This window comes from Phalaenopsis equestris, unplaced genomic scaffold, assembly GCF_001263595.1.
Source record: "Phalaenopsis equestris unplaced genomic scaffold, ASM126359v1 Scaffold001303, whole genome shotgun sequence".
Classification (NCBI taxonomy): Eukaryota; Viridiplantae; Streptophyta; class Magnoliopsida; order Asparagales; family Orchidaceae; genus Phalaenopsis; species Phalaenopsis equestris.
The window spans coordinates 332,922-342,341 of NW_018165742.1; the positions used below are offsets into that span (position 1 = coordinate 332,922).

The 9,420-nt window shown below is 35.7% G+C and overlaps 1 protein-coding gene across 1 annotated transcript; it reads left to right on the top strand.

The window, feature by feature from the left end:
* Positions 1-716: 716 nt before the first annotated feature.
* LOC110033805 (protein argonaute 7) lies at positions 717-5,071 on the top strand. Its single transcript, XM_020737910.1, has 3 exons — positions 717-1,301; positions 1,612-2,860; positions 3,470-5,071. The coding sequence occupies exons 1-3, from the start codon at positions 968-970 to the stop codon at positions 4,908-4,910; spliced, it is 3,024 nt and encodes a 1,007-aa protein (XP_020593569.1). The 5' UTR covers positions 717-967; the 3' UTR covers positions 4,911-5,071.
* The last annotated feature ends 4,349 nt before the right edge of the window (positions 5,072-9,420 follow it).

Genomic DNA, 9,420 nt, shown 5'->3' on the forward strand with positions numbered 1-9,420 from the left:
ATGATTACATGAAAAACATGCTAATTTTAGGCCACTACATACTTTGATGAGGTTTAATGTTTAACAATAGGGAGATTTACATAAATAGCACACAAAATATTAAATTTTACATATTTTACCCATTTTTTTTAATTATTTTTGCACTTGTGTGAGTAAGAATAGTGCATGAAAAAAAAAATAAACTTTAGGGATAAATATATAAAATTGATTGTTTTGTATTCTATGTATGCAAATAACTCAACCTTATTTATAAGTATTGCACCCCTTTGTTATGAGAAGTCAGTGTAACCCAAAACTCTTTTATTGGCTTTTTCTGTCTCTTTAGTAATACATTTTTGAGATAATTACATACAAATCATCGGAAATATTGATTTTCATAAATTAACCACATAGGTGATTTTTTTGAACTGATGTATTTACACGTGCATCGATCAAACTATTGAAAATTTGATGAAAATAAAAACTATTGGTCTGTGAGTTATGACATACGCAAATTCAGATTTTTACTTATATGAGAGAATAATTTAATCTTTTTCCTCTCCTCCTGAAATATCAATTTTAACCTCTTTGTTGTCCATCTCAAAAAAAAAAAAAAAAAAAAAAAAAAAAAAAAAAAAAAAAAAAAAAAAAAAAAAAAAAAAAAAAAAAAAAAGAAGTACCCTAAAAAATACCTAACCATTAAACCACAATCTCATTGGCATCTCCTTTGAAGTTTACTCCTTCCATAAATCTCATTCAACCTTGGAGAAAGTTAGTACAGCGGCAACAGAAGCAGAAAGGAGGAAACTTTAAGTTTAAGCACAACATATCTGCTTCTAGGAACCTTGCCCTTTTCCTTCCTGCTGTCAGCACTGTAATAACAATCACTACGGCTTCCTTTTGTCCTCAACTCCTCTCTCATATCTGCCCACACATCCTCTTTGTTCCCTCCCTCTAAGGAGAGAGACAAACGCAGAGAAAAAAGGTCATGGAGGAAGCTAAGGATGTGAAGAGAGGTAGCAGAAAGTTCAATCATTTAGGAGGAAGAAGAACTCAGCCGAACACTCTAATGGAGCTCTGCAACACTGTTCCATATCCTCTTCATGAGAGATTCTACTTGCAGAGAGGATACCAAGCCCACCCTGCTCTTCTTCCTCTTCCCATCACGCCTCCCTTGCTTCTGTTTATACCCCCAACTCCATCTCTTCCGCACCTCAGTTTTCCCAGATCAAAAGTTAACTTTCAGAAGAATTTCAGGAATCAAAACCCTCCTCGCTCTGGATCTTCAGACGCTCAAGTTGCATTACTCCCCATTCCTCAAGGTTTGGCGCTTTCTCTTCTTCGCCAGTTTTTTTTTTCAGGTTCTCGTCGATCTACCCTGTAGGCCCTGTTCCAAGTTCATTTTTTTATTTTATTCTTTTTTTTTCCTCCCTACGACGAACATAAAAAGATTTGATTCCTGGATCTTTTTTGGCCATGTGTCTGCTACTGTTTATATTTATTTACATCATTTTTTAAGCAAGGTGTAATCTTTTTACTTATTTCAGACAAAAACTGCTGAAATTGCACATTGTTTCTCTGATTTATTAACAATGGCTGTGCTAGCTTCTTATTTGAGCTGAACTTTCTCAGATACAGAGCTTATAAAGCCGAAAACCAGTATATTACCAGCAAAGAATGGTAAAACAATGAATTCATCAACTTCTTTTGATGGAGACGCAAAACTCTTCTCTCCAATGGCGGTGGCTCGAAGACCAGATCATGGTGGCAATGAAGGCTCCCCAATTTCCCTTCTTGCTAACCATTTCCTAGTCCGCTTCGATCCAAGACAGCAAATTTTCCACTACGATGTTGATATTTCACCGCGGCCGTCCAAGGAGATAGCTCGAAAGATCAAGAGGAAGCTTGTGATGGAGAACTCCGACGTCCTCGCAGGCGCCATGCCAGTCTTTGATGGAAGGAAGAATCTTTATAGCTCCGTTGAGTTCCATGACGACAAAATTGAGTTTTTTGTCACTCTTCCAACTTCCAAATCTCAATCTCTGAATAAGGGAAGTGGTGTTGATGCGTCTGTGAGTCCAAAATCAAAGCTTTTTAGAGTTAGCATCAGATTGGCATCCAGACTAAGTGGAGAGGACTTAAACAGATATCTGAAAGAAGATGAAAAAGATGGAATCCCCCTTCCTCAGGACTATCTTCATGCCTTAGATGTCGTTCTTCGCGAAAGCCCTGCTGAGAACTGCATCTCAATCGGTCGTTCTCTGTTCTCCAGCTCCATGGGAGGAGCTAAAGACATTGGCGGAGGAGCTGTGGGACTCAGAGGTTTCTTCCAGAGCCTCAGAGCGACTCAGCAAGGCTTATCTCTCAACTTAGATTTCTCAGTGACTGCTTTTCATGAGAGCATTGGCGTCATTCCTTACTTGCAGAAACACTGCAAGTCGCTGAAAGATCTTTCTGAAGCTAAAACAAGGAGTTTTAGCGAGGAGGAGAAGAAGGAAGTGGAAAAAGCTTTGAAAAACATAAGAATCTTTGTCTGTCACAGAGAAACAGATCAAAGATATCGAGTCTATGGTTTGACAAACGAAGTTGCAGAGAATCTGAAGTTCAGAGACAGGGATGGAACGGAGCTTTCGTTGGTTGAGTACTATAAGGATCAGTACAGCTATGAGATACAGTTCAGAAAGCTTCCATGTCTGCAGATAAGTAGGAGCAAGCCGTGTTATCTTCCCATGGAGCTCTGTGTGGTCTGTGATGGGCAGAAGTTTCTGGGAAAGCTTTCGGATGATCAGACTGCGAAGATCTTTAAGATGGGCTGCCAAAGACCGGCGGAACGAAGAGAGATTATCAATAAGATCATGAAAGGAGAAGATGGTCCAACTAGGTGATTCACATTGCAATCTTTTAAGGGCATTTGCATAAATACCTTCTCAATTTCTATAAATTTTGCTTTTTTTTTTCTTACATTTATACCATTCAAATCTTTTGTATCACATAAAAAAATTTGCTTTTTTTCTTAAACTTTTAAAAAATGAATTATATTACATCTTTTCCTTGATGCTTAACTAAGGTTTTATGTATGTAAAAATAGGTCATTTGCATTTTTTTATGCATAGGTTTATAGTATCAATGTGGTGTAGATGTAAATATCAAACTTTTAGGTATTTGATTTGTAAATCCATAAAAATTGTTATGGTACGTATCTAAATTTTGGTGACTTTTATATCACCAAAATTCTTATGTATTTACATATTACATTTATAACATTCAAATTTTTTCACATCACATCAAAAATATCACTTTAGCATCTTTTTATGTATATGTTAATGTTATAAATGTAGAAAAGATCAAATTTTAGGGATTAGATATGTAAAAAATACATAAGAATTGTAAACTTATCTAATTTTTATCTAAATGTTCTCATCTTTAAACAAATTACATAAAAACCCTATATGAATTTGTTTAGCAGTTCTAACTTTGCAAATATTTGCAGTGGTCGCTATGCCAAGGAGTTCAAGCTCGACATATCAAGGGAGATGACCCAGCTCCATGGAAGAATTCTCCAACCTCCCAAGCTAAAACTTGGCGACGGCGGCCACATCAGAGATCTCACTCCTTCGCGGCAAGATCGGCAGTGGAATCTTCTCAACTCCCACGTCGCCGAGGGCACCCAAATCAAACAATGGGCTTTGATCAGCTTCGGTGGCGCCGCCGAACACCACTCCTCGATCCCCAACTTCATCAACCAGCTCTCGCTCCGCTGCGAACAAGCTGGAATTTTGCTGAACAAATCCACCTTCATCCCCCCTCTATTCGAGCCGATGAAGATTCTCAACAATGTCTCAGCTTTAGATTCCAAACTCAGAAAAATTCATGAATCTTCTTCATCAAATCTTCAACTTTTGATCTTTGTGATGGAGAAGAAGCACAGGGGATATGCGGATTTGAAACGAATTGCAGAAACCGGCATTGGCGTTGTCAGCCAATGCTGCCTATATTCAAATCTCACCAAACTGAGCCCCCAATTCCTCTCCAATCTCGCATTAAAGATAAACGCCAAACTCGGAGGCAGCAATGTGGCTCTCTTCAACACCATCCCCTGCCAATTCCCCTGCATTTTTGCCGGCGACGAACCTGCCATGTTCATGGGTGCCGACGTAACCCACCCGCATCCGCTCGACGACTCCAGCCCATCCGTGGCCGCCGTCGTTGCCAGCATGAACTGGCCGGCGGCCAACAAATACATTCCCCGCATGAGATCTCAAACTCACCGGCAAGAAATCATCGAAGAACTGGACCAAATGGTGCGGGAACTTCTCGAAGATTTCGTCGCCTCTGTTCGCCGGCTTCCGGCGCGCATCATCTTCTTCAGGGACGGCGTAAGCGAGACGCAGTTTCAGAAGGTGCTGAAACATGAACTCCGCGCGATTCGCACGGCTTGTTCCAAGTTTGGGGATTACCAGCCGTCCATAACCTTCGCGGTGGTGCAGAAGCGGCACCACACGAGATTGTTTGTGAATCAAAAGCTTCAATTTTGCGGCGAGAACATACCGCCGGGGACGGTGGTGGATACAGTGATAACTCATCCGAGGGAATTTGATTTCTTTTTGTGCAGCCATTGGGGGATGAAGGGGACGAGCAGACCGACGCATTATCATGTGCTGTGGGATGAGAACAAATTCAAATCCGATGAGTTTCAGAAGCTGATACATGACCTGTGCTACACATTTGTGAGATGTACGAAGCCTGTTTCGCTTGTGCCGCCGGCTTATTATGCGCATTTGGCTGCGTATAGAGGGAGATTGTATATTGAGAGAGGAGCAGAGTTTAACGCTGGGAGGAGAAGTAGTGCAGTCTGCAGAACGAAGCCGGGGAAGGCGGAGCCATTGCCGAAGATTAGAGATAGTGTGAAGAAGCTTATGTTTTATTGTTGATGTGACAGTTTCTTGCTGTAATTTGTGTATAGATTTTTGCATGCATAGATCAATTGTGAGAGCTGTAATTGTCTGAAAATATGGATTGAAAAAATGTTTGTGTTTGAAATTGGATGGAATTATCATATTACCCCTTGTTTTTAGGATTTTTGCATGTTGCAGTATGGGAAAGATGTCATTTTTATTCTAATTTGAATTTGTTTCTTCATATTATATTTTGTATCTAGGACTGGGAGCTTAGCTAGCTGACTGTTCATCATTTACCTTTTTGGAAGTTTTACATGCACGCCCCTAGATTCTTATGTAATTACAAATGGATCATCGAACTTTCAGTTTTTACATGCATTGCAACTTACCACTAAGTAACCGTGTATTTCACATTTTAAAAGTTAAAATGATGATATTTTCGATGTGATATGGCAAGTTTAGGAGGTAAAAATGTAAAAAAAGTAAACTTTGGGCGTGTTAATGTAAAAACATAAGAACATGTAACGATTTATTTACATAACAGATGCCACTCATTTCTTATATATTTGCATATCTATCTAAACAAGCTACAATTTTAATTTATAGATGTGACCTTATTTAAGCATGGAATTGTGTATTTTCTTAAATGATTTGATATGAAAGATATGTAAATGTATATGAATTGAGTGAAAGGGTCAACTTATTTCTTTTATTTGGGCCATAAATATATGATATTATTTTTTCAATCATTTTTTAATTATAAGTAATATTTTGGCCATTAATTCTATAATTTAATATTATTTATTTGCCCTTAAAGGCATAGAAAGCAATGGTTAATACTACTTCATAGCTCTCAAGATTGAATTATGATTTAAGATCAAATATTTTATTTTTATACAAAAAATAAAATTAAAAAAATGTAATATTAAATATAATATTTTAAACCCTAATTTTAATTATAATATTTTAACAAAAATTTTTTTATTATAACTACCCTCCTAAGCTCATTCATGAGGGTTTTAAATGATTAAAATATTATATTTGAATTTTGAAGGGTTAAAATGTTATATTTAATATTTCTTGTGATTGATATGTAAAAATTAAAAAAAAAAAGCATTTTGAACTAAAATTTAATGTGATTGTTAGCCAAAAAATAAAAATGTTTAATTCATATGAACTAAATTCTTGCAAAATAAATTTATATAATGTCAATATAATTGCATAGATTATATATTATGATAAATATAAGACACATGAAATCATGTCTTAAATACTCCAACAAAAGACAATAGAAGTGATGCAAAATGTGAAAGATTGATGGAATTGTGAAGATTTGAACTCTCTATGTTCTCTCTCCTCTCTCTAGTTTCTCTCTCTACAGTCGCTTTCTCTCTCTTAAGCGGCAAACAGTATCTTTGTGGTGGCGTCTGAATGATAGCATTAGATACAAAGACAGCGACGTCTCCTTCTCCTAAACAGTCCAGGTTTTGCCGCTTTCTCTCTCTTTTCTTCCATTCCCATCGCAGCATTCTCTCTCCCCGTCTCTGAAAGTTACCCCTTTTTCTCTCTTTTCTTCTCAAAGGCAGCATTCTCTCTCCTCTCCCTCCTCTGCAAATTACCCCCTTTCTCTCTCCTTTCTCTGTCAATCGTTGCACCCTCTCTCTCCTCTTGAAAAATAAACCCATCAGCTTCTCTCTCTACATCTGTTCTCCGGTTCCTCCCTGAGTTTACATACGTAAACGGCAAAAAATTGAAGTCATTTGTTGGGAGATTTACATATATACCACTAAACTCCTGTATATTTACATCACTAACCCATAAATTTCAAAATTTTCAGTCTGGAGAGCAAAATTAGTCTTAATTTTAACTAAAATGAAGTAAAATTAACTTTTTTAATAATTTCGATTATTAAGAGTCGGTATATAACTAAATTTAAGTAGTTACAAGTCAACAAAACTATAGTTTATTACATTTAATATCTTTAAATATAACAAAAATATGTGATATTTACTATTTAATCAGCAGTGCATTCATAGAACATTTACATAAACCCATCCATTTGAAATTTCAATAAAATAATCATTGTTAATATTGGTAATTTTAAAAACTATTATAATCAAATTTGAGATAAATATACTATTACGTAGAGTCTTATCGTGTCGTGCAATTACTCGCTTAGAGCTCTTAGTTTCATCCAGGGGTAGGGGGAACGTCAGATTAGTAGCGCCTCAGAGTCGAGGCAGCAGACCAGGAAGACGACGACACAATGTCTAGGCAAAGCTCAAAAATTTGAGAGCACGACACTGCAGTGCTCGTATATAACACTACAATCTCAGTTGGAGTGTCAATCATCATAATCTAGCCAATTTTAACACGTTTAAAGTGCATGTGATTTTGATTTCTCATATGCAAAGAAGAGAACCCTCATCATTATAAAAAATTTGCATTGACTGGATTTCAGGTCATATTTATAATGATTTAAGGAAAGAAATGCAGGCTTATAATTACAGATCTGAGGGGGATTCTAAGTAATAAAGAAGGGTTAATTAAAACCCCTCCAATGAATGCGGGCAACAGCACCAGTTTTTGCCGCCCGTTACCCAAAGCTTTCCATTTTCTCTCTCTTTTTTCTCTTTCTATCTCTACTCTCTCTCTCTCTTTTATGAGACGTCAGAAGAACTCATGATGACTTTCTCTCTCCTTTCCATACATTTTGTCGGCTCCCACTTTTTCCGTATCATATCGCGAGATGAGAAGTACGTACGAGTCATTGGGGAGGCTACAGCCGTTGCGTTCCTGTGGCGGGTGCGGCTACAGGAAAGGCTACATGCATGGGTTCGGCTCAGATTGATCCGCTGCGGGGCACGTGAAGGGATTCGGTTTTAAAAATATATTAATAATTTTTAATATTACTAATTATTTAACAGTTAAATTAAATATTTAATTTCTTTTTTATGTCACGAGGGGAATTCACATTTTTTATGTTATGTTAAAAATTTAAGTGTTATATATTATTTACGCCAATAACTGCTTAAACAAATCTTAAGACTTTAAAATAACTCGTGTTCGACTTATTAAGTAGTTTATATTCGAATGATTTATTAAATAAGTAAATCGAATGCGAACAAATTTTTTAAACTTGAACTATAAATGAGCTGAACACGAACAACTCTTTGTTCGCTCGTGTTCGACTCGTTTTAGCTCGAATTAAAAAAAAAATCATATAATCATTTATATAATAATATATTATATATATTTATATCTAAGTTTAAGCTCATGTGGTCATATGATTTTGCGTCTTCTTTTGGATAGATTTGGTCCAGGTTTGAATTCAACACTATGTATCTATTTATTTTAATTAGCCAATTTCGAGCCAAACACAAATAAGAATATTTAAATGGAGCCCACGGGTCAATTTTGAACAAGCCAAACACGAACAAAGCCTGAGCTGGCTTGAGCTCAGCTCGTTTACAGCCCTATCTAGATTTATCTCACCCTCGGAGGTGATCTAGCCCATATAGGGAGGGAGATCCATGAAAGATGAATATCAATATTTGCAAGGACACAAATCTATTCTCTTTAAAAGCGCTGTCTTACGCCCATATCATAATCTTTTCATAAAAACATTATGAATGAGCACAGTATTGCACTAAATCTATTTAAGAGATGCACGCACACACACATATTAGATATATAGTTACATAAGAATTGTATTGAATGCAAGTAAATATGCTTTGGTCAACTTGACATTTATGATCCATTATTTTACAATATTTAGACATTAAGTTCAGCTAACTTAATTCAATCAAAATACTGAAAAAATATCATAACTGAGTTGTTAGCAGACATAATTCAATGCTCTATTTGCATGGAATAAGCTTAAAATAGAGCAATTACAAATATAGCACCCTAAACTTGACTATTTACAAAGCACACCTTCCATCCATTTTTAAATTTTCAAAGATTAAAATTCATCCATTTCATAATTTTAAAAAATTACTTGGATGCTTAATTTGTAATTAACAATGCTTCAATTGTTTTATTTTATTTTTTTTAATTTTGCTATTTTCATTATAATTTTATTATTATTAATTATTTAACATTTAAATTAAATATATCCTAAATTAGTGTCGCATCTTCTTTCGTGCTTATACATGCCTTGTCTTTATACGCATATATATATATATATATATTACATGCCATAAAAGATTTGTGGTATAAATGTGAAGAAGTAACCTTAGATGTTATATGCATAAATAATCCTGACTATTTACACACGAAGCCGTGTTAATCTCAGAATTTATAGAAATGTCCAAATAAATCCCATTTATTTTAAAATTTAATTCTAACAATCTTCAATAGTGACTATTTCAGCTCCAACTTTTAAGAGTAGGGACTAAAACGGCCCCATGCAAATAATCGGGACTATTTTGGCATGTTACTCTACATAAATATATAGTTTTGGGTGGTATTTATGTGAAATTTCTTTTTCTCTGGCTATGAATTGAAAAGCAATATATTATTTTACCCAATCTTATTTGGC